The 24,033-nt window shown below is 60.1% G+C and overlaps 1 protein-coding gene across 1 annotated transcript in view; it reads right to left on the bottom strand.

Moving 5' to 3' along the window:
* LOC119090106 (CCR4-NOT transcription complex subunit 1) overlaps positions 1 to 24,033 on the bottom strand; it is a 36,372-nt gene that overhangs the window by 6,276 nt on the left and 6,063 nt on the right. Inside the window, exons 5-33 of the mRNA XM_037212900.1 lie at positions 23,743 to 23,895; positions 22,859 to 23,140; positions 21,473 to 21,658; positions 20,807 to 20,934; positions 20,340 to 20,527; positions 19,887 to 20,056; positions 19,261 to 19,419; positions 17,527 to 17,727; positions 17,167 to 17,196; positions 16,085 to 16,139; positions 14,975 to 15,147; positions 12,515 to 12,642; positions 11,945 to 12,134; positions 10,999 to 11,328; positions 10,469 to 10,648; positions 9,955 to 10,068; positions 9,628 to 9,741; positions 9,128 to 9,263; positions 7,805 to 7,896; positions 7,350 to 7,454; positions 5,629 to 5,820; positions 5,174 to 5,314; positions 4,616 to 4,810; positions 3,896 to 4,120; positions 3,408 to 3,556; positions 2,835 to 2,997; positions 2,290 to 2,381; positions 992 to 1,262; positions 49 to 288 (exon numbers count right to left, since the gene is read on the bottom strand). Of these exons, the coding sequence (XP_037068795.1) occupies positions 49 to 288; positions 992 to 1,262; positions 2,290 to 2,381; positions 2,835 to 2,997; positions 3,408 to 3,556; positions 3,896 to 4,120; positions 4,616 to 4,810; positions 5,174 to 5,314; positions 5,629 to 5,820; positions 7,350 to 7,454; positions 7,805 to 7,896; positions 9,128 to 9,263; positions 9,628 to 9,741; positions 9,955 to 10,068; positions 10,469 to 10,648; positions 10,999 to 11,328; positions 11,945 to 12,134; positions 12,515 to 12,642; positions 14,975 to 15,147; positions 16,085 to 16,139; positions 17,167 to 17,196; positions 17,527 to 17,727; positions 19,261 to 19,419; positions 19,887 to 20,056; positions 20,340 to 20,527; positions 20,807 to 20,934; positions 21,473 to 21,658; positions 22,859 to 23,140; positions 23,743 to 23,895 (4,782 nt within the window). The remainder of the gene's footprint in view (positions 1 to 48; positions 289 to 991; positions 1,263 to 2,289; positions 2,382 to 2,834; positions 2,998 to 3,407; positions 3,557 to 3,895; positions 4,121 to 4,615; positions 4,811 to 5,173; positions 5,315 to 5,628; positions 5,821 to 7,349; positions 7,455 to 7,804; positions 7,897 to 9,127; positions 9,264 to 9,627; positions 9,742 to 9,954; positions 10,069 to 10,468; positions 10,649 to 10,998; positions 11,329 to 11,944; positions 12,135 to 12,514; positions 12,643 to 14,974; positions 15,148 to 16,084; positions 16,140 to 17,166; positions 17,197 to 17,526; positions 17,728 to 19,260; positions 19,420 to 19,886; positions 20,057 to 20,339; positions 20,528 to 20,806; positions 20,935 to 21,472; positions 21,659 to 22,858; positions 23,141 to 23,742; positions 23,896 to 24,033) is intronic.

Genomic DNA, 24,033 nt, shown 5'->3' with positions numbered 1-24,033 from the left:
GACACCGCCCACCTCTACAGCAGCATCCCTCTACCGCCTCTCCCTCACCTTGTTAAGCAGGTTGATCTTGGAGACGGCGTGCGGCGACTCGCCGCTGTGCTTGACCAGCAGCGCGATCAGGCGCACGAAGGCGTCCAGCGTGCGGAAACACTTGGCGCGCACCATAGCCGGCGTCATGGCGGCCGGGTCGGTGAGCGCCCGGTAGCACAGGTCCACGCACATCTGCGTCGACAGCCGGAAGAAGCGCGTGATCAGGTCGTCCGTCTTCAGGATGCCCTGCACGTTCATCTGAAACACGGACAGCGGCGGCGCCGTCAGACGGGGGTCGACGGAGAGGCGAGAGCGGGGCGACGGGGTGAGAGCGGGGCGGTGGGGTGAGTGTGGGGTTGGTGAGTGGAGCCACATCATCGTCTGCTGGCTCGGTTCGCCTACAACCCCTGGCGGATGGCTCGGAGAAACGTATACAGACTTATCTGTTCAGCGACACAAAGCATCCGAGGCCAGATGCAACGTGATGTGCGCAATGTGCAATGTGCAATGTGCAATGTGTAATGTAGTACGCTTCCCATCGATTATATGCATACTCCAAGCACACTTCCACGTCTCTGGTTGCAAAAAAACCGCATCTACTTCGGTTGAAAGCCAAGGCAACGTCTGACTCTGCTAACACCACCGGACGCTAACACCACCGGACTAACCGTCACCCGTTCCCGAAAAGGGAACAACACGGCGTGCGATGTCACGTTGTTCCGGCGTCAGGACGTGTCGATGTAATCATCCGCCGGGAATGTTAGTGACAACTTGAACTAAATAGAAAGCATTTACCAGTACATCATTGGATTCAGTACTTATCATGTCCGTATCTTGGCGGAGCCGCGTGCTGCCCATCTGGCGCACAACATTGGTGAAGAAGATCGTCGAGTCTCGCGATACCCAACGTGTGCACAAGGCTGGTGCAGGACAGGACGTGGTCAAGTGGAGTGACACCCACCTGATGCACAATGTTGGTGAAGGCCTTGGTGGAATCTCGGCCAGAGGTAGGCGCGTGGTACAGCTGCACCCACTCCCTCAGCAGGTACTCGGTCTTCTCCTGCATGCCGGGCGGGTCGTCGAACTCGCGCGCCTGCGAGATGCCCTTGTGGATGTGGGCGGTGGGGCCGCCCGGACTGCGGTCGGGCGTGAACGGCACCTCGTGCCCCACGCCGCCGGTGCCGCCTCCGCCTCGGACCATTTCCAGCAGGTGCGGGATGTTCTCCGGACAGCTGGCGACGGCAGGGGGCGCCATCAGCGGACGGCTGGGGCGGCGGAGAGAGAGAGCTGGGAGAGTAGTCAGCGGATGGCTCGGGGCGGCGGAGAAAAATGGGAGATCAGCAGACGGCTGGGGCGGCGGAGAGAGAGAGCTGGGAGAGTGGTCAGCGGATGGCTCGGGGCGGAGGAGAAAAATGGGAGATCAGCAGACGGCTGGGGCGGCGGGGAGAGAGAGCTGGGAGAGTGGTCAGCGGACGACTCGGGGCGGAGGAGAAAAATAGGAGATCAGCAGACGGCTGGGGCGGCGGAGAGAGAGAGCTGGGAGAGTGGTCAGCGGATGGCTCGGGGCGGAGGAGAAAAATAGGAGATCAGCAGACGGCTGGGGCGGCGGAGAGAGAGAGCTGGGAGAGTGGTCAGCGGATGGCTCGGGGCGGAGGAGAAAAATAGGAGATCAGCAGACGGCTGGGGCGGCGGAGAGAGAGAGCTGGGAGAGTGGTCAGCGGACGGCTCGGAGCGGAGGGGAGAGGACTGACGGGGGTGGGGGGGGGGGGGGGATCAGCGACCATCTCGAGCGGCCGAGGGCAGGGTCACAGTGTCATGCGCAGGAACCCCGCGACCGCCCGACGGTGAGAAAAAGAGTAATGGCGAAAGGCGACAGCCTACGACACCAGACTGCCGCCAACAGCCTACCATAACAGACTGCTGCCAACGGCCTACAACACACTGCCACCGTTACATTCATAGGCGAGAGTCGCCTGCTTAAAAACTGTTACGGCAACACAGCCGACGGTTCCACGCACGTCAAAGTTAACCGCAATTGCCGGACGATCCGCAAATCAACCGCAAAATTAAGGGTACTGCTAATTTATATATATATATATATATATATATATATATATATATATATATATATTAGGATTTGCAGTTAAGTTCGCCGCCATGCCAAAGGAAGCCGACCAGACAATCTCTGGCTGTGGTGTGAGTGGGAATACTGGCGTGTGTGACATCAGGTTGAGCTCGAGTCCCACGGCTTCCACCCACCCGGGCTGTTGCGCGATCTTGCTCAGGGCCTCGATGGTGTTGACTAGGTCATTCTCGGTGACAATCGACACCCGATCGTCGATGAAGAACGCCTGCAGAGAGCAGCAGTCGTAAGAGCGACGCCACAGATGTCTAGCACAGCCCAGTGTTGGCTCTTTGTATTAATTGCCACTAGCAAACGGCCTGCATACAGCTACACGAAGTACGTGTGAGATCGCTGAAACTTCAGGACCAAACCAACGCTTTCGTCATTTGCCCGCTCAACTTCGACCAGCCTCAGGCATTGCTACGGCTACATTCTTATCGAAAGCAGACAGAACAAGCACCTCACACCACCACTTGTGCAGTTATCCGTGAGTAATCGACATCAGCTCCGCCCTACTGGATGGGGACAGAAAGGCATGTCGCTTCAAATGCATGATTTGGCTTTGCGGCGGCCAATCTGCCCGCCCCTTATCCCCCCCCCCCTCCCCCTGCGGAGCAGCGGGTCGCCGCGCGCCAGCCGGTCGGCAGCCGGCAAACCGGAGGCGTTCCGAGACACCCACCTGCAGCAGCTGCATCACTAGGAAGACGGCGTTGTAGTTGCCCGTCTCCATGGCGTGCGCCAGCTGGGCGTCCAGCTGCGGCAGCGACACCAGACCGGAGCGGACCAGCACCTCGAGCGCGTCGCCGTTCAGACGCACGTCCACGCGGCACTCGGAGACGAAACTGCCGCCGGCCGGCGCGGATCAGACGCCGGGCGAAACACACCGAGGCGATCTAACACCCAGCTCCCTGGAGGACCCCCGGTCTGTCCCGGGCAGCCTTGGTCCACTCGACGGCAGCTCCAATTCGTTCGGGACAGGGGTGCAGAACACACTGAGGAGATCTAACACCCAGCTCCCTGGAGGACCCCCGGTCTGTTCAGGGCAGCATTGGTCCGCTCGACGGCCGCTTCAGTTTACTCGGCGCAACTCAAGTCCGTCCACTGCATTCCTGTAAAGCTTACCGCCGCCACACACCGCAGTCCAGTTCCCAGTGTGTCCCCTGCAGCGGCAGTGTGTGCGTGTGTGTGTATCCTGCCGCCCAGCTGTGACCTGAGCGTGGCTCTGGTCGGATCACGGCCGCGGCGGACTCACCTGGTGACGTGTTTCTGGACCCACTGAATGCCGTAGACGCGCGGGTTCTGCAGCGCCCGCAGCACGAGCAGGTGACTGTCACGGTACCGTAGGCCCATCTCCGAGTCCGCCGGCAGCTGAGGCGTGTGCTCCAGCAGGCCCTCCACGGCCTGACCGACACAGAACGGCACCAGTCACGCAACGCGCCCATGCATGCCATACGCGCTGACACACGGACCAGCGATAGCACTGCAGACAGCATTGCCGCCCGTGGTTTACGGTGGCTCTTCTGCCATTCACCCGAACACAAACATGACGTGTCAGTGAGCGTGTATCACTCTCAGTCCTGGAACGGGCCGCGTACCTTCTCTCGCAGCTCAGCAGAATTCACAGGATCCACACGCGAATGCAGCTCCAGGCCACAATGTCTCCAGCTGGACATGCCACAGGTGCCGTCCACCCAGCCCGGCTGTCGACCGTCCCTTGTGACTGACCCCCAGCCCACGTACCAGCTTGATGAGGTGCACGTGCGCGTTGACATCCCGCGACGTCCTGGCCAGCGTCACGTCCTCAGCCAGCCGGCCCAGCGTCTGCGCGTACGCGCTGCCCGTCGCCGCCGGGTGCAGCGCCTGCACGACGGCCTGCAGCTCCAGTGCCACCTTGTCCATGATGGCGCCCAGCTCGTCGCCCGGTTGTGGCGGCCCGGGCGGCAGAGGCGGCAGCGGCGGCGGCGGCTGCGTGGGGCGCAGTGGCAGCGGCGGCGGCGGCTGTGGGGCGGCACGGCGCGGTCAGCGGTCAGCCTTGGCGGCGGCGTCCCACACGGACGGCGGTGGAAGGCGTGCAGGGTGGCAGCACGGCATCCGACGACAGGAAGAACGACCGAACAGTTAATGTACATATAAGATGCAACAAGAAGAGAGAAACGGTCAATATATATACATATATATATATATATATATATATATATATATATATAGCCTGGGCTATATATATATATATATATATATATATATATATATATATATATATATATATATAGCCCAGTTGCTTGACCTTCATCTAGCATATCGACGACCACATGACGCAGACCGCCTCCGGACCCGCGGCCAATGTGGCGACACCTGAGCCCCGACGCGGCCCGTCCTGTCGGCGGCGGCCCATCAGCGCCGTCACGTGGCCCAGCCGGACGCTCAGCTCACCTGAGCCGAGCGAGCCGGCAGGCCGGCGAGCTGCGGCGGCGGCGGCTCGCCGCTCAGCGCGAAGCCGGGCACCACTCGCGTGAACTCCTCGTACACGGCCATCTGCTGCGGGCTCATCATCTTGAGTCGGATGGGCTCTGGCATGCGCGACTCCTGGTAGCCGGCGGCGACCGGCTCCCGGAAGCGGCGGCCCTCGGCGCGCGCCAGCTTGCGCAGCTCGTACTCCTGCCCCAGACGAGAGTGCCGTCACATATCGACGCCGAATCACCACGCGACCCACATCACATATTAGCCTTTCTAAACAGGTTACTGGGGGCCGCATTTGGGTAGTAGGGAGGGGAGGAGACGTTCCTTGGGTTCATATCGCCTCGCGCAACGATATTGCGCAGGCGCTATCGGCCTCTCGCGGCAAACCGGTTGCCCAAAGCAACCCACATTTCACCTCCATACGAACAAATGTGCCACAATGACAACAGCCATGACAGTGTAACACTTAACCGCCGTGTGGCTGAAAACCGGGCAGCTTTTCCAGGGTGGTCCGTTCGCTGCGAGCCACACGTGCCACCCGGTGACTCGGGCCCAACCCACCCCAGCCAGTCGCTTGTCGATCTCGAGGATGGCCTTTTCGACGGCCGTCTTCTGGATGAAGCAGCAGGCCAGCTCCACGTTGTCGGCCGCCACCATGTTGGCCGTCTGCTCCATGAACTCCTTCTGCTGCGGCGTGGCAGCCTGCCGCACAACACGGCCATGTCCCAGTTAGGCCCGTCAGAGGCCAGCCCCACCAGCATCGGCAGCGATGAGGACAGAAGGGCCCTGCACCTGCCGAGAACTGCTCAAACACGGCTATCGTGTGGACGTGTACCCTAGTTTAGTTGTAATAGGGCCATCTAGGGAAAGTGATGCTGGGGTAATTGAGATGGCAAACGCAGTGGAGATAACGTAGAATCGTGTTAACGCCGGCTCTTTCGACACTGGCGGACACCAACGAGAGAGGCTGATGAAGCAGCGCGGTGCTCCTCTCAGTCGCCGACTGCGCCGCTTACTCGGACCGTGGAGAGCAGGGACGACTTGATGTTGTTGCTTATGGAGACTGTGAGGTGGTCGCGGCAGTTGATGAGCGTCAGCCCGGCCGTCAGATTCATCACCATCTGCTGGGCGGCCGTGCGCATCTTCATCTCGTCCGGATCCAGCGCGAAGTCCTTCTTCACCACCTGCTCCACCGTGTTGACCGCGAGCTGAGGGGACAAGGCACACGGAGGCGGAGTCAGACCTATGGTACAGCACTCGGGTTCGCAGCATCCGAACAGACTCGAATAGGTTCGTGCCTCGTGGATCTTCGAACATCAAAAGCAAGGATTCCAGCACGGAAGATCGGTGCTTCAAACAGACGAGGAAGGCGTTGAGCACGTCGGTGCTGCGTCGGACGTCTGACTCGCCCTCCCTGCATGCATAAGTGCATGCATTAGCTGTTGCCGGATCTGGCTGCTGTGGTTACCGGTCTTACTCTGTGACCACGCTTCGCCGGTGTGTTGTGAGAGCGAAAGTAACCCAGTCTTTGTAGTCACTTTGTCGTTTACAGTTAGTAATTACGGCGGAGGGCGTCAACGATACTTTGCAAAAGGGAAGGGGCCGACCGAAATGCAGGTCTCAATCCTCTTTCAGCTAAGGGCCCCTTCATCTCAGGCAACCTTCTCGAGCCAAACGGCCTGTCGCACCTTAAGCTATATAAAAACTAGACTTCTGAGCCCAATTCTTAACTTTAAGACTATCCATCACCATTATGTGAGAATACGGCACCACCAAGGGGTGGCTACCTAAACATTAGAGCGAGAGAAATCACGTTACACCTGTGCAAATTTCAGTTTGAGGGCCTTGTTGTCACGCGTTCGGTAAACAAGATCAAACAAATAGAAGCATTCCTCCTAGTAATCGTCATTTTGTTTTGCCGTTTCCGGAACAAATCGTATTTTGTCGTCTTTTTTTAAGCAGACCGGCGTAACTACCCCGTTAGAAAAGCGCAGGCACGCCGTTACAACAGCGCAGGCAAGCCGTTACAACGGCGCAGGCGTAGCGTATCTTAGCGAGTATCTTAGCGAGTATCTTAGCGAGTATCTTAGCGAGTGTCTCTCACATTTCATAACAAACGAAGCTTTGACGCCCACATAGACGGGCACCACCGCTACGGACCTAGTGAATCTATTCGAATCTCGAATCCGAATCCGATTCCATCCGCCATAGTACTAAAACCCCACATTGCAGTGAATGCACACACTACACCCGCCAGAGGATGTGACAGTGGACGGCCGGGGGCGCACGGCTGCTAATCACGGCGGACAGCGGCGGGTCAGAGCCGACAGTGGGGGCAACAGAGGGGGGGGGGGGGGGGGTAGCGAATCAGGCTGGACGGACGGGGACCATCACAAGGGAGTGGACGTGGATCAGAGCAGGAAAGCTGAACATCCGCCCGACGTCTGGGATCAAAGGGAAGGGAGCGGACAGAGCGCACGGCTGGAAAAGGACAGCGCGCGTCTGTCCGCCGCCACCACCGGACAGAGCGCGCCTGTCTGCTGCCATCACCGGACAGCGGGCGCCTGTCCGCTGCCATCAACGGACAGCGCCAAGGGCGCCACCCCGAGAACATTCCATGGTGCAGCTGTTGGCACACCAATACATGACGGGGAATGCACCCGACCAGCGCGGGGGTACGGAACAATCGGGCGCTAATGACTCGTCACGCTTCACCGGTGCAGGTCACACAGCTGACCTTGCAGTTGCGCTCGACGGCACGCGGCAGCCAGTCCTGGACGGTGCGCTCCACGGCCGGCAGCACGATCTGCTTCAGCTGCGGGTTCGACTGGAACAGCGGCAGCTGCCGGAGGAAGGCCGACGTCAACACCCGTCACTCAGCGCCGAGCTCCAATGACCGCCCCGTGCCGCAACCGCATGCCAGATGCAACACACGATAACTGGGCCCCGACAGCAGTCCATCGAACGCACTTACGACTGAGGCTCCCGCCGGTACGAAATGAAGAGCATGGCAGATAGGAATGACCCGTAAACAGCAGCCCGATGGGCGCACTGGGGGCTGTGGCATCCGCGACATGACCATCACGTCCTACAGATCAAGCGTCTGACAGCCGACAGCTCATCCCCTGCCCTCCAAACGTGTCACTCGCTGGCGGCTCCGGCCCCGTGGCAGGTGGACTTCGGGGCACGCACCGCCACACTGATGGTGATGTGCGGCGCCAGGCCGCCGATGCTGGACGTGTTGAGGTCGCCGAAGCCGAAGCGCGGCTCGACGGCGGCCGGCGGCAGCTCCGAGCAGCCGCCGCCGCCGCCGTCTGCCGCGGGGCCGGCCGACGACGGCGGCGGCGCGGCGCTGGACGGCCCCTCGGCCGAGCTGGCCGCCGTCGCCGGCGGCGCGCCGGACAGCGGCGGCAGCAGCGCCGGCGGCGGCGCAGGAGGCGGAGGCGGCGGAGCAGCGACGGTCGGCCCCGGCCGCTTCAGCTGCAGTGGCAGCCGCTGCAGCCGCAGCGGATCGCGCAACCAGTTGCTGGGCTTCAGCTCCTGAAATGGCCACCCGCGTCACACGGCCGGCTCGGGCGTACACACAGCGGGCGTACAATACTGTCACGGAGGCATCGACGTGCCGTTTATGCCCTACGCGCGACAGGCAAGCCGCAATGACGGCCACAGGCACAACTATCAGGGGTAACGGGCTGTCACCTGACCCATCACTCGACGTCAGCCGCATAAGACAGCTCGCGCATAACTGCACCACATTAGCGCCTCAGAGTAAGCAGCCGAACTGATGGGTTTAACCAGGTCAATGGCGTAAAAACAAACACAAATCAGGCCCTTCCCTTTCCATTCTTTGGAGCTATGCGCGCTACGGTAGCGAGGAGAGCAGTACGATATCGTCCTGAACTCACTGAATCATACGCCCTCGTGTGCACAGACCCCGCATGTTATCTCAGGAGTCACCCGTGGTGTGACAACGGAACAATCAGTGCTGGATAACACTCGCCACAGCGCATCCGGTTAATGCAGCGTTAGATACATCCAACTAGGTCATGGTAGATTCGATGCGACTCCAATGCAGACGCCTTCATTCGATTCCAAAGATTCAATCCACCTAGCATGGCCATGGATGGCCACGGAAATGTGACCGACATGACCTCGACAACGGTCATCACTCGTGTGTCGAAAGGTAGACTGTCTTCAAATTTTGATGAATGTAAAAACGGACGATACTCAGCTTCTGACCACCCAAGCACCGCACACGTAGCTTTCAGAGAAAGCTCTCCAAGGGATTCGAGGGCTCTGTCCGCGACGGTTACCGACCAACGAGGCCAGTGTTGGTGAGCGGGTGCTTTCGCTTGCAACTCACCGATGCCAAGGCGACAATGGTCACGATCACTGAATGTTTGAAAAGAGAAACACGTACGCAGAGCGCAGTGACCGGCGAGTAAGCTGTCACCTCATCCTACCCCCCCCCCCCCCCCCCCTGTGGCATGAGTCCCACATATCGGCAGGGCTTACGTTCACAGTCGAGAGAGAGTGTCTTGCAGAGGACCTCCACCTCGAACTTGAGGTTGAGTTTCAGGTCACGCTCTTGATGTAGTTCGGCCAGCAGGTTCATAAGACCCATCGTCCACGGGTTGGGCGGCTTAAATATCTGAAAAGGCACCGATGATTCCTGAGCGGCGCTCACGAACCAGCAGGCGCACGAGCCGGCGGCGGGTTAAAGATACGGCGTCAGCCATATCGAACGCAAACAGGATAGGAATCCACAAAGCCTTGCAGCTGGGCCTGCAGAAAAACCATCATATCGCATCTAACCCGTTCTTCCGATCTCTCTAGACCAACCATACCAGTGAAGTGAGGAAGCAGCAAGCACACACCTGGGTCACTTGCTGACGGCAGACGCCTCCCACCGGGAGCTTCCCCCCCCCCCCCCCCCACCCACACACCAAAGCCTGCAAGTGCGCAGTCTGGGCGCGCCGCGCCGAAGAGCACGGAGCTCAGGCGACACCACGCACCTTCGATTTGGCGCACGATTCGAGAACCTTGGCGACGAAAGGCACGATGTACAGAAGCTCGTGCATTCCCAGGTGGTAGGCCTCCACGACCAGGGCCTTCAGGTCCAGGTCGACCTGAAACACGACGGGGCACGGTGCAGGTCACGCCGGGACCACGGCCCGCGACGAGGAGACGAGACTCAAAACGCACCCACAACGCGATCTTGATGGGGGACGGGAATGTCGCCGCTAAAGGAACAACTGATCCAGGGGCACATACCAGCCAATGGAGGAGCTCAGTCATGCCCGCTCTGCACATAGTATTGACTGACGGACCACCGCTCTTACCTGAAGAATGGGCTTGTTCTTGGCGATGGTCATGAGTCCTAGCCAGTGGCCCAGGTTCTTGAGTATTGTACGATCGTTGAACTTCTCCACGCCCTTGTCTGCCCGCAGCAGTACCTGGCGGCAGGCGGAGTCACGGTTGAGTCGGTCCTCTCGCCCGAGGCCACACACGCCCCAACCCGGCATCGAGAACGCGACTCGGACACACGCTGAGCAGCTGACGGACACGGCGGCCGCGCTTTCAAGACCGAACACTCTCGGAGTTCTAACGCTGGCCTGTGTGATGCTGCCGCGGGGCATTGTAGCATAACGATCAGCAAGCGCAACTACGTGAAACGGCTCAGTGACCTCCTAGAACACGCCCCGGAAATAGCAGTCCCTCAAACCACCTCATCATAGCGACAACAGCTCCGTCTCACGCAGCGCCGCCCATGCCAGAGAGGCCGCCTGCCCCCGCGTCGGAGGCCACCCTGTACCTGCTGGACGCCGGCGGACACCACCGCCCGGCTGTACTGACCTGGATGTTTCTGTGCAGCTCGCGCACCACCGTCTGCACCAGCTCGGGAAGCCTCATAGCGTCCAGGAAGTTCGCGTACAGCGTGTGGAAGTTGGGCTCGATGCTCACACGTCGCATGACGACGTACTGAGAGAACCACGACCAGTACTCCTTGTCCATCAGCTCCAGCAGCTCTTCACACTGAGAAAGGACGCCGCTTCGTGAGGGACGGCTGGCGGTCACTGACAGCGCGAAGGCAATGACTTCAGTACCACCTAACCACCTGTTGCAACTAACGAAATGTTACGGTTGGGGACATCATCGTAAGTTATATACATGATTCGGTGGTATCCACCGCACACAAATTAAGCCCCAACCCTTTCAGACCATCGCCGAGACACACCGTCAATGACGAATGACGTCTATAAAAACGGTACAGTGCTAGGCCTCAGCACGTAGAGCGGTGACCCCCTTGGCAGGTCTGGGCGGCCCCACCCCCAGCCAATGTCTGGCCGGCCAAACCCTCGGCTAACGGGGTGCGTACCACTCACCTTCTGGCTGAGGTTGAGCTGGCTGAGGTTGTTGAAAATGAAGCCGACCTTGTCCTGGACGGCCTCGCTGGGCGCCGTCTCCTCCGGCAGCGCGTTCACCAGCGTCTCGATGTTGGTCGTGTTGGCGATGGACGGCCGGCCCGACACCAGCGCCGTGGTGACCAGGGTGGCGCGCGGCGCCGGCACCGGCGCCGCCGTCACCGCCGCCGACGGCGCCGACGAGGCCGGCGGCGCGCCGCCGTCGGCCACCAGCGCCTGCAGGTGGGGCGGCAGCACGGGGCCGTCCGGCCGGCTCAGCGGCTCCTGGGAGCGCATCCCGCACTCCACGTACTGCGGCACACGCCGAGGGGCTCGGTCAGGAGTGGCTGGAGGCGACCGAGCACTGCGCGCCGCCGCCGAGCGACGCCAGAAGTCAGGGTACACGCCGGGAGCGTAACCTACACGTCAACAAACAACCAAACGCAGCACTCCAGCCTGGCGATCCCGGACTGGGGTAATGATACAGTCTTCTAGTACTTGGTATGTGGAACACTAATGCGCGCCTGGAATAGCATCCAGCGCTCAAAGTGGCGCGTCAAGCGACGTCAGAGGACGCCCGCAGGCGCCCAATACGCCATGTCTGGGGCAAAGAGCGTTACTGTGCCTGACGGCGGGAATTAACCGACTCTGCAAAACACCTAGCACAAGCACATCAGGCGCTTGCTTAAACGCTTACTGACTGAATGCCGTTGCAGCCCACTGTAGACATCGCAGCCGCCACCAAAACAGACAATCAATGAGAGCACTACGTGACACGTCCCACTGCGCCCAGTCGGTGTCCAGTACTCGCCCGCGCTCTGGACCGAGGCCTCACCGCGGCGGCGAGAAAAAAAACGAGAACAAACGTTGCCCTCCGCCCTCCCCCCCCCCCCCCCTAGGCGACGCCCGCTAGCGCCGCATCACTCACGTCCACCAAGTGTCGCGGGAACTGGCTGAAGTGCTCGACGGTGGCCAGGTGCTGGCAGTACTGCGGGTACTCTCTCAGCCGGTGCTTGAAGCGGTCCAGCGCTACGATGCCAAAGTTGTACATCTTGGAGCCGGGCGGCTTCTTCACGGCATCCAGCACGTAGCGCAGCGCCAGGCCCAGACCTATGTAGCTGTGGCGGTGTGACAAGCGTCAGCTGTTGCCCGCCTCGTTTGGGGAGCGCGTCGCGCGACTATGTTCTCCATCATTGCAATCTCTGTGGCAGGCTGTTTGGAATTCCAGTAACAGTAGTGAGCTGGCTAAATTCAAGACCTCCAGAGGCCAAAAGATGAAACAACCTTTGACGGGAGACCAACTGTCGCACCCAGCGGCACAGCAATTGAATAGACGGCAGACATTCTTACACGAGAAAATCTAAATACTCGCCACCCATGCAGACCTCGCAAGTTCGGTCCATCCACCACTGACTCTGTCATAGAGCATCTCACATCTTCGAAGTCAGCCCTAACGCTACGATGGGTGTGGAGCCGACTTTCCCCGCTGCGCACTTACTCCGTGACTAGGTTGTGTTCAATGATGCCGCCGAACAGCTGTGCCGTGATATACAGCTCCTTGTCGGGATACTGCGGGAAGAACTTGTACTCGTCCATCAGGCTGCGCAGCATGCAGGCAAAAACCTCCTGCGAACGCGACCGCACAAGCGCACGTCACCACGTGACACCGTGGGACACGTGGCACCGCACCACACGTGTCGGGGTAGCGCACACTAACAGGCACCATTCTGATACCGACTGGCACTCGGTAGGCACATGTGGGCCAGACCCGCTGGCGAGGCGAGCGGTCGGCCGTCGCCACGCGCCGCACGGGCACAGACCTCAGCCATGACGGGGCACGTCCCCACACAATGCCGCCGACGCCGCCACCGACCCCCCCCCCCCCCCTCACCCCTTGCCCCCGCGCGCCCGGCCGTGTACTACCGGAAACACGTGGTGACGCAATGTAAGACGCTCGATACCAGAGATGCAAACCTGGTCCCCACATGGTCGACTATGTCGCGCGGCTGGGCTTAAACCTGTACGCCCCTGACCTGCTTATTCACATCTGAGGGTTGCTTGAAGAGCTCGTGAACAGGCGCCAAGTGCATTTGACTGCGCCCGCAGCCAAAAATCGGCCGCCCATTCACCCACCATCACGTGAATATTTGCACCTCTGATCGGCTCCATCATAATGCCGTCCATGAAACATAGATGGCGGTAGTGCGGCCGCACGCTAGACTGTCAGTGGCCCGATGCCTCCCGCCCGATCGTCGGCATGGTCACGCAAGATCAATGTCGCACGAGGAGCGCAGGGGTACGCCACACCGCCGCCTCCAGTGTCAGTATGCAATACCATGGAAACAGGTAATACGACAAACATACCTGAGCAAACACACCCATCCACCCGCAAAACAACCCTCAGTTAACATTCAGCCCGGCATGCTTCTTTCGAGCTCCAATCTATACCAGCGCTAGTAAATAATGGAGGAAGGCGCATAAAAACACATCAGCCCAGCGGCAACTTGTTGTAAAAGGAACACGGCGCCAGGCGAACTGCCGACGTCACCCCAAAGGAGGCACACACGATGAGGGCGGACAACACTGAGTTATACGCAAACGTCCCAAGGTTGAGGGCACCAACTTCACGCGTACACCCGAGGGCTCCTACACTCGTGTCGTAAAAGTGTGGCCGAAAAAGACATATTTAGTGGTTGTTACAACACAAGGTAATTTTGAACCTACCATCGTTAAGCCATTTGATTATGTGATGTACGTACGGAATCAACATCTACAGCGAATTCACTGGGAAGAAGCTTCTGTGAAATTTGCCTTAACTAAAGCAATCGTTATTCAAAGGAAAGCGAAAAATAACTTTGGGGCACACGGCTCTGAGTCAATGAAAGGCCGAAACACATCCAACAACAGCTGCTCCCGCTTCTCCCCTCCCCCCCCCCCCCCCCCTCCCCTGCTGCCCACGGCGGGCCCGCGTCCCCTACGCCCTGATTTGGCGTCAGTGTCGGGCAATCCGCTCACCACACGCGACCGATTGTGGCCGAGCCCCCACCGCCCTGCCGGCGACAGCTGGCCCATCAGCGGCAGACGCCGGCGCCGTGTTCACACAGGCGTACCGACAGGCGGCGTCAGGTCACCGGGCCACGGGGTCAGGTACCGGGCGGTGCGACACGCACGGGTGGTGAGGCGCTGGTGACACTGGGCGCCGAAGGCCACCGGGTCACGGGGCCAGGTACCGGGCGGTGGGACACGCGCGGATGGTGGGGCGCTGGTGACACTGGGCGCCGAAGGCCACCGGGTCCCGGGGTCAGGTACCGGGCGGTGGGACACGCATGGATGGTGAGGCGCTGATGACACTGGGCGCCGGTCGCCTCAAGTTGTTCGCTTTTGAGCGTAGGTCTAATGAAATTGAATTGGATATGATTCTCGTCAAGGCCGTTTAGGCTAAAGAAGACCTTCTTTACTCAAATCGCAGTATATCACTTTCATCGGGTAGACATGATCACTAAATACGCAGATTTCAGCATTTCGACTCACGCATTTAAACAAATGCGAATCTCGATGATGTGTTCTGCATATTTACATCTTCCTTACGATATATGGCCCGGTACTCTGTTGAATGCCTCGGTGAAGCTGAGTACAAGCAAGGGACGATTACCAATAACCCAAATGGCGTATGTGACGCGTCTCCGTCTCATCCTGCACCGTTCCAAGCCACCAGGTACAACGGGTGCGGTCGATAACCGCGGGACCGCAATCTGCGGCGATGCCGAACAGAAGCAGCCTCCGCCTTCTCCCAGACGCCGTGATAGCACGGTTCGCACCCAGCCACCGCCCAGCCGGTACCAACCAAACGTCCAGACATCCGTCCGGCTCCGGTGCCCACGGCTAGCAGACAATGGACACTACCCAGTCCGTATACCACCAGTCCCCTCTCCTTTCGGGGCACACAGCTGGAACTCACGCGCTCCCGCGGGACGTTGCTGTCCTGGAACCGCTTCAGCATGTCGAGCACTTCCTCGATGGAGAGTGTCGGATGCGGCGGGTGGTTGTAGATGCGCTGAAAGTTGCTGTTGGCCTCCTCCTCCACCTCCTTGGAGAGCGCGGCCGCCTCCGACTGGAACGGCCCGACGTCGGCTGGAAGGGTCGCGGACGGGCGTCAGCACAACCAGCCCGGGCCAGGCACCGGCGCCGTGGTGGCGCGAACCTGCCGACGCTCCTGTCAAGGCCAGCCAACGCCTCTGTCAGAGCCTGCCGACGCCTCTGTCAGAGCCCGCCGATGCCTCTGTCAGAGCCAGCCGACGCCTCTGTCAGAGCCCGCCGACGCCTCTGTCAGAGCCAGCCGACGCCTCTGTCAGAGCCCGCCGACGCCTCTGTCAGAGCCTGCCGACGCCTCTGCCAGAGCCCGCCGATGTCTCTGTCAGAGCCTGCCGACGCCTCTGCCAGAGCCCGCCGATGTCTCTGTCAGAGCCCGCCGACGCCTCTGTCAGAGCCCGCCGACGCCTCTGTCAGAGCCCGCCGATGTCTCTGTCAGAGCCCGCCAACGCCTCTGTCAGAGCCCCGCCGACGCCTCTGTCAGAGCCCGCCGACGCCTCTGTCAGAGCCCGCCGATGTCTCTGTCAGAGCCCGCCAACGCCTCTGTCAGAGCCCGCCGACGCCTCTGTCAGAGCCTGCCGACGCCTCTGCCAGAGCCCGCCGATGTCTCTGTCAGAGCCCGCCGACGCCTCTGTCAGAGCCCGCCGACGCCTCTGTCAGAGCCAGCCGACGCCTCTGTCAGAGCCCACCGACGAAGGTCAACACGGCCTATCGAGGTCAGGTCACGGTCGGCCGTGGGACACGGGCACCAACACGCAGCAGACCGAGCGCCGCTCGGTCCGAAGTGGACTCTGAGACACGGGTCGCGTGTTGGAAGCGGCAGAGTCCACCGCCAGCCGGGCACTGCCGAACGCCACGCAAAGGTCGGATAAGCAGTTCCCCCGCCGCCGATAAGCGGCAGCGGCCGGTAGGGCGGCGCGGCTGGTCCTTCCCAGCCGGCGCTCTCTCACGCCAGGCCGGTCGCCGCCGCCGCACTCACACTGCGCGCTGCGGGCGAGCCCGTGCAGGGCGGAGGTGGGCGGCCCGGCGCCACTGCCGGCGCCGCCGCCGGTGGCAGCTGCGCCGAACAGTCCTGAGACGGCCGGTGGCGTCAGCGATGAGAGCAGCGAGGCCTGGGCGCCGCGGCCGCCGCCACCGGCAGCCGAGGAGCCGACGGAGCCTGCCGATAGGCGGGCCCAGGTCAGGTGACCGAGCATGAGCATGGCGTCAGGTCAGGTCAGGTGACACATGGGCACGGTGTCAGGTCAGGTCAGGTGACACATGGACAGGGAGTCAGGTCAGGTCACGTGACACATGGACATGGCGTCAGGTCAGGTCAGGTGACCGAGCATGGGTATGGCGTCAAGTCAGATCAGGTCAGGTGACACATGGCAATGGCGTCAGGTCTGGCCAGGTAACACATGGAGACGGCGTCAGGTCAGGTTAGATGGCCGAACATGGCCCCACTGCAGCTTGGCCCCTTTTTACCTCAGCTGGTCGGACAGAACGGCGAGGGAACGGGCCGCTAAGCACTATACCGTTTCATGGGTGTTAAGGAAACTAGCTTGGGAGCTCTACGATAAAACGTTCTGGGTTATTTGTAGACAGGCATAACTGACAAGGTTACTCACGTATCCAAGCCCTGCTGGAAACAGACGACAGTTAAAATTCTCGCGGCAGGGACGGAACGTAGACCTGTTGATGGACACCGGCACAAGAGTCGCAAATCAACTCATCCGCACACCGGCGCGATAGTTAAACAACGGCGAAAATATACACGGCATGCAACCACTGTTGTTTCATATAGTGGAGCCTGAGCCGAAAATTATCACATCCTTACAGATGTGCAGCGGTACAGCTGAACTAGAAGACATGTGTTCTAACGTGAGGCGGACGGTGTGCGCAGACGGGAGATGAACGTGCCCGGTGCCGTGTTGGGGCTGGTCCAGAGCAGCCGGTCTCACCGGGCAGCGTGAAGGGCGAGGTCCTCCGCAGGCCGCCGCTGGAGGTGGGGACGCCCGCGGCGCTGCCGGAGCCGCCGCCCAAGCCGAGGCCTGCCATACTGGTGCCCAGACCACCCACCAGCGATTCGCTGCCCAGCGCCGGGAACAGCTGCAACGGGCCACAGGGAACACTCGTTGGTTACAGCTGCGGATAACACCAGATGATCCTGATGACTCGGCGATGAGAAGATAGACCGCTCGTGCCGATAGTTCAGTTGGTTAGCGCGCTCCGGCGACATCGCCCCCGGCTGTGTCTGACCCGACCGTGCCGGACCATCTGACGGACACGAACCCCGAGCCCACCCCCGGCCCGTCTCTCCCACTGACCTGGCTGGGGAGGCTGGCCTGGCCAAAGCCGGGTGTCAAGCGGACGCGGCGGCCCAGCCGGCGCCGGCCGCGCCACGCCCGGCGGCGGCTGGCGCGGCCGGCTCAGCAGCGCCTGGCTCGCGTTGCCCACCATCGTCAGGATGGCCTCGTTCAGCTCCTGGCTGACGCCGGCGGCCGGCGCCCGCGCGTGCAGCACGCTCAGCATGGTGGCCACCATCTCGGGCGGCAGCGGCGCCTTCAGCGGCGGCTCCAGCGCCTTCAGCGGCGGCTCCAGCTCCTTCAGCGGCCCACCCAGGCTCTGAGAGACGCGCCGCTGTCGGGACAGAGGCCGCACGTGGGTCACATGTCCGGTCAAGGGGCACACACAGCACACAACCGAACCACACAGCGCTCTGCACCTAGCCGCTTACGCTCTGGGGCGGCTGCTGCCCATGCCAACCACGATGAAATGAACGAGCAGTCCAATACAACGTGCACAAGATGATGAAGTATCAGTTGCATTCCCAATGCCTCGCTGTGTACGTTGAAACCCATTGCAGTGCCTATGAGCCAGAGCACTTGGATGTATGCTACTCATCAGGCCTAGCAGAGAATTGGCACCGAGTGGCGGCTGGCTAGGACCAACGCATCTACCAACACAGACTGCAACGGCTCGTATCAGATGGGCGCTACGTGGCCGAGCAGTTGAAGCGCTCGGGCGCCCTAGTGTACTACCACTCGACTGGCACCCCACGCTGCAGATTCTGCACGCCCAAGATGTACACTGCGCGCCCCTGCGGGCCGGCTCCAGCCGACCTCAAAACCAGACTGGAACTTCCCATGTGTGAGGTTCAGAACTGGCTCAGTGTCAATTTTATCCAACTGAACGAAACAAGAACTGCTTTTATGTCCATCGGGCCGAGGCAAAATGTTAAAAAGTCGGCTGAATTCCACTTTAAAGTAAACGATTCGATTGTGCATGCTTCAGGTAGCATCAAAATTCTCGGCGTCATAGCTGACTGGTTTGTCATGGGATGCCGTGTCTCTGGTGTCGTGAAACATGCAATGTCATCCTTGTTTCTCTGAGCAAATTTCGTCATTTGACTTAAATATTTTCAAAATCATCGTTCAGGCATACGCGTTCCGTAAGACCATGTACCATCCGCGCGTGTGAGGTGGGCGACCGAGAGTCAAATACAAAAAAATCAAAACGTAATTAACTTCACCGCAAGAATAATTGTCGGCTCCAAAAAGCATCATTGTATAACTCCTTGGATGGGCGAGGATCGAGACCGTAGTGGCGGACCACAACGAGATCAAAGCGTTTGGGGCGCTGAAGGACGTAAGCGCGTACCACGAGGTCCGCGCGCTTTCTGCGCTACGCGCCGCCGTTTCCACCCGTGAAACGCGCACCTCGGGAAGACGAAGTCTGCTCCTGAGCAGATACCACTTGATCGCTACGCAGAGGGCATTTTCGCATCGAGTGGCAGATGCCTGGAACCGCCTGCCATTGTATGCCTGTCATGCCAGAACACTGAGCACGTTCAAGATCGCCATGCGTGATGTAATTTTTTAGCACTGCTTACAGTGCATTGATATATCTGTTTCAGCTCTTTATCACTGCTCGTGTAATGCATTGTACGACTGCCCGTGTTATTTTATTGTATACCTGGTGTGAGTGCCTAGTTATGCTGCACCTGTATGTAACTTGAACTGACCTCGACCTGAAACCGTAATAGCCACCATGTGGATAATTCCCAACAAACTGATACTGATACACGTCTAGCATTCTGCACTATCGGTGAAATGCGTGCCGCTGCGCCCCCAGGCCTAGACTCGGCGGATGGCCGGCTCGGCCGTGCCGCACCTGCAGGAATTTGACGCAGGCGGTGATGAAGACCTCGCCGTGCTCGTGGATCTTGTCCGATAGCCACTTGTCCAACTTCAGGTACTCGCGGCGCGAGGCCAGGCACGCCAGATCGATGACGAACGGCATGGCCTGGTAGTTCAGCAGCAACGACAGCGCCTACCGCAGACAGAGATGGTGAGGCAGGGTAGCAGGGAACGCGGTCGCGCCCATGTGGACCAGACGGCACCGGACTGCTCCAGGTCACGAGAAGCGCTTTATGAGCCTCCCTAACTGCCCGCAGGATCATTGGAGCACACAATCCTCACGCCCCGCCCCACCACGCACAGGTGGTGCCTCACGGGAATACGCAACAACGGACACTGAAGCGGTCCCACGAGGGTTGGCCTCTGCCCCCTACGGTTCAACGTGGCAGATGTTAGCATACGCCCGCGAGCCACCTGGTCAGCGGCTTCGGCCTTGAAAATCTCCACACTGGTTGGCATCAGTAGCCGCAGCTAGCAACCAAGCACGCCACAAGCACACCGACCACATTCAAGCGCGAGCCGTTCCTCCTCCGCGTCGTCCCCAACGCGGGCGCGTCCCGCACCAGACGGCGGTATGATCGGCCGCCCCCAGTTCCGCACCTTGAGGTCTTGCGCCACGTCCAGGATGCGCGACAGTCGGCCCTGGTCGTTCTCGCCCTGGCGGTACCACTCGGCCATGGTGTGCATCAGCATGGTGCGCACGGCGCTCGTGTTCTGCGGCGTGTGCCAGGCCTGGTGCAGCACGGCCGCGCTGTTCGGGTGGTGGCCGGCTGCCGGCGCGGCGTCAACGCGGCGTCATACGACACGGCCACGGCTGGCCACAGGGAGGACACGCCGGCGGCGGCAGCCTCGCGACGGCTTTGTCCGCAGACGAAGGAAACGGTTGGAGCAACAATCTGGCTGAACATTTGCCACTGCTGGCTCCATATCAAACAAAAACTGGGCACACGACAAAGCTAACGCAAGAGTCAGGGGAAAATGTTACGTTGCCGATCCCACAAACCGAGCCGCAGGCCATGTTACCGAACGTCACCGCCGCGGCGCGCCACTCACTGAGGAAGACGAGGAAGAGGTTGGAGAGCAGCTCCTGGGCGAGGTCCGAGCTGCTGCCGGTGGCCAGCAGGTTGAGCGCCAGCACGTCCTGCCCGCTCTGCTTGGGGAACTTGAGGAGCTCCTGGACGGCGCAAGTGTGGCCGCTGTCAGCCAGGTGCAGCAGCAGCTGCATCAGCTCCGTGCACCGCCTGCCGGACAGCCAGCGTCAGCGCCACAGCCGCCAGAGCACACCAGCCAGGCACCGGGTGACAGAGGCCGTGGGCGGGCACACTGCATGGACGTATCAGATCACACGTACCTTGTGACACACTGCGGTACAGTTCTATTGTAAAACATCACAAATATACCGCCTCACAAGTACCCCGAAGGGGAACAAAACCAAATCATTACGCCATCATAAAGGCACGTCTGGTGCCGAACCCCTCATCTGAGCACAGTGGCTCATACAGCAGTCAAACCATACCCACCATGTGTTCAGCTCCTTGTTGTCCTTCTCCGGCGGCACCTTGAGCTGCGCCACGTCCACCATGTAGCACTGGTAGTCGGCCAGACAGAACACGTCAGGGTTCTTCAGGATCTGGTTGATGTACGACAGCTAGAACGGGAAAAGCATTGGGGAACGGGCGTCAGCGACGATATCAAATGCTTTGTACAACAACACAAAAAAACATATGAGGGCGTCCGTCATCATTGCCGAGAGGGATAAATATTGTTTTTATCGTACTGAAGGCATTATACTCTGAGTCCTCGTGAGCAGTCACACAGTGAGGGAAATCGGCTGTCGCAGTCTTGGTGCACCGGTGAGTTTACTGCTCCAACTTCCGTGGAGCAGTCACACAGTGAGGGAAAATCGGCTGTCGCAGTCTTGGTGCACCGGTGAGTTTACTGCCCCAACTTCCGTGGGGCAGTCAACACAGTGAGGGGGCAAATCGGCTGTCGCAGTCTTGGTGCACCGATGAGTTTACTGCCCCAACTTTCCAGCAGAACACCTGAGCCTTCAGGCGTCCGCCTCACCTGCCCGGGTCCGCCAGCCCACAACCCGACCAACCCCTCCCGGCCAGATTCCGGGAATGGTTGGTCGGGGTTTGGTCTACTCGCGCCCGTCCTCCACGCTCCCCGCCTGCGCGCCGTACCTGGCTGTCGGCATTTTTCCAGACGCGGTACAGCACCCCGACGGGGAAGGCGTCGGCGCGGGCGCCCTGCAGCTGGAGGCCCAGCTGGAGCGCCTGCGTCAGCAGCCGCAGCGCCATCCGGTCCTTCACCTGGAAGCCCGGGTGGTCCAGGTGGTACACCACCTCCTTCCACTGGATCGATGGCGCCTGTCGCAGGGTCACGCGATCAGAATGAAGCCGGGGGGAGCGGGGGTGATGCAGCACGGCACGCATCCGTGGCGCATGCAAAATCACCACACACACACAAAACATCGCGAGATGGGAGCTGGGGAAACCGAGGCAAGATGGTCTGACGATCCGACGCAGTCGTATTCCCCCGACAAAGGGGGCGCATCACCAACAAGTGGGGCAGGATGTGCCCTGGCACGGCACAATCCAGCAGGCCATTTGTCTAGGTAGGCTTTTCACGAAATGTTCACGTAGTTAGGACCAACTTTTCCAGAGGTGAAGCCAATCGGTCTGAGTTTGGCCCGAGCTCTAAACACAGAACAACTTGAGCAACGCACGGGAGCAAACCTTTTTTATTTACATATAAAACCATGAATTTAAATTCATGCTGTGGAGTGGGATATCTGCATTTGGAAAACATGGCTTTTCAGGTCTGAAAAGTCTAGTCCGAGTCAGGTGCGCAGCGCGTTGCCAAGCTTAGTGCCTGCATGAAGGCAAAAGAGTGGCCAGTGGGCCGCAGCTGTCAACGGACCGTTGTTGGAAGCGGTGATGGCATGTAAGGGTTCACATTTGTCCGGCTTCTTTGTTTTGTAGTCGTGTCACGCTCGAATAAAAATCGGATAGAAGGAAGACGCACGACTGGGTGGCAGCGTGTGTAAGACTCCGGAACGGTTTTTTGCGTGTTGCTCGTTTGATGTGCAGCTTGGGTACAGCGCGGAATGCTGGTGCTGTTGCTGGGTTGGTGAAATCGGTTGAGTTTATGCACTTCGCGCCGATCCATAAAGCCGTCCATCCCAGTTTCGTCTAAGTCGGTTTGTCGAGGTGCCAAATGGCGTCCCGTAAGTCATCTTGCTGCCCTATTTAAAACCCTTTCAATCCCACCTCACCATGATCAAACAAGGGTAGGATGAATGACACGCGTGCTTGTGCGAGGATCTTTCTGCACATCCACTTCGGGGTTGGATGAAGGGGGTGCATTGCTTGCTTACCTTTTACGTTAAATTAACAAGGATATGACATTTCGGGTCCACGCACAAAGGTAAACTTGTTTTTAAGCCATGGCGACACAGACAGACTGGCCAGCAAACGTCAGATGGCGCAGCAATCTTGAATTTTGTGAGCGTTCACCCTGTGTGCGAGCCAACTCAAAGCATCAGCTAGCTAACGCCGTTTCCTCACCAGCTCGTGAACAGCCTTGACGAACACGTCCACGTTCCAGGTCTGCGGCCCGTCCTTGGGCTTGTCGGCCGCCCCGATGGAGGCGGCCGGCTGCAGGCTCTGGATGGGCACCTGGTCGGCCAGGCCCGTGTAGGTGCGCACCATGGCGCCCAGGCAGCGCGCCACCGCCGGCGCCGTCACTTCGGAGGCACCGTGGTTCACCAGGTGGCGGCGGCACTCTTCCACCGAGGCGCACAGGTTGTAGCCCACCTCCAGCACGAAGTCGGCCAGCGAGCCGTCCAGCTGTGCCGAGCGGTCGGTGGCGGTGAGGATTGACAAAAACACAGCAAAGCACGGCAACACGAACAAAATGCTGCAATAAGATAAGGCAACATACGCATGCCCCTGACACGTGTGGCCTGCGGCCGCGCTAAAGGCTAGATGACGTCACAGAGCAGGACGGACCGTGCATAACATTGTTAAACGTTGAACTTTCGCCACCAAATCTGCCGTTGACCTGGAATTGCGCGATCGGACGGTAGGGGTCAGGGCTCACACAAGCACTGCTTAGAGTGAGCTCTGATCCCACAAATCCATTCATTCAAAATGTTGGGATAAAAAATTTAAAGTTAAAAAACGCATGATCCAAATGGCGTTGGCATAGCTGCTGCCCAAGACCACAGGCACATAGCTGCAGCCATCCCCGCGCCGGGCCGTCGCGCACAGCCCGCCATCCCCGCGCTGGGCGGCCGCGCAGAGCCCGCCATCCCCGAACCGGGCCGCCGCGCAGAGCCCGCCATCCCCGCGCTGAGCCGCCGCGCAGAGCCCGCCATCCCCGAGCCGGTCCGCCGCGCAGAGCTCGCCATCCCCGCGCTGGGCGGCCGCGCAGAGCTCGCCGCACTGACCAGGTTTTTGGCCATGTTGGCTGGGCTCCGGATCTTGTCGACGGGGATGTCAGCGCTCTCCGAGTAGATGAGCGGCGCTAGAACGGCCGGCACCAGCTCGCGCGGGAAGTCTTTGCGCACCGCCTCGACGAACGCCTCCTGAGAGTCGGCCGCCTGGCGAGCACGTGGCGGCCGCACCATCAGCACGGAGACCTGTATCCCCGGCTGGGGGGAGACACGACACAGCACCGCGTGCTCGTGCTCGGCTTCCTGTCACATGTCATCGCGCCCGGCATGCCCGTATGCCACCGC

This window comes from Pollicipes pollicipes, unplaced genomic scaffold (genome assembly GCF_011947565.3).
Source record: "Pollicipes pollicipes isolate AB1234 unplaced genomic scaffold, Ppol_2.1 Scaffold_3087;HRSCAF=3621_pilon_pilon_pilon, whole genome shotgun sequence".
In the NCBI taxonomy this organism is placed as follows: domain Eukaryota; kingdom Metazoa; phylum Arthropoda; class Thecostraca; order Pollicipedomorpha; family Pollicipedidae; genus Pollicipes; species Pollicipes pollicipes.
The sequence above is the reverse complement of the archived record's forward strand: the minus strand, read 5'-3'. Positions and strand labels throughout refer to the sequence as shown.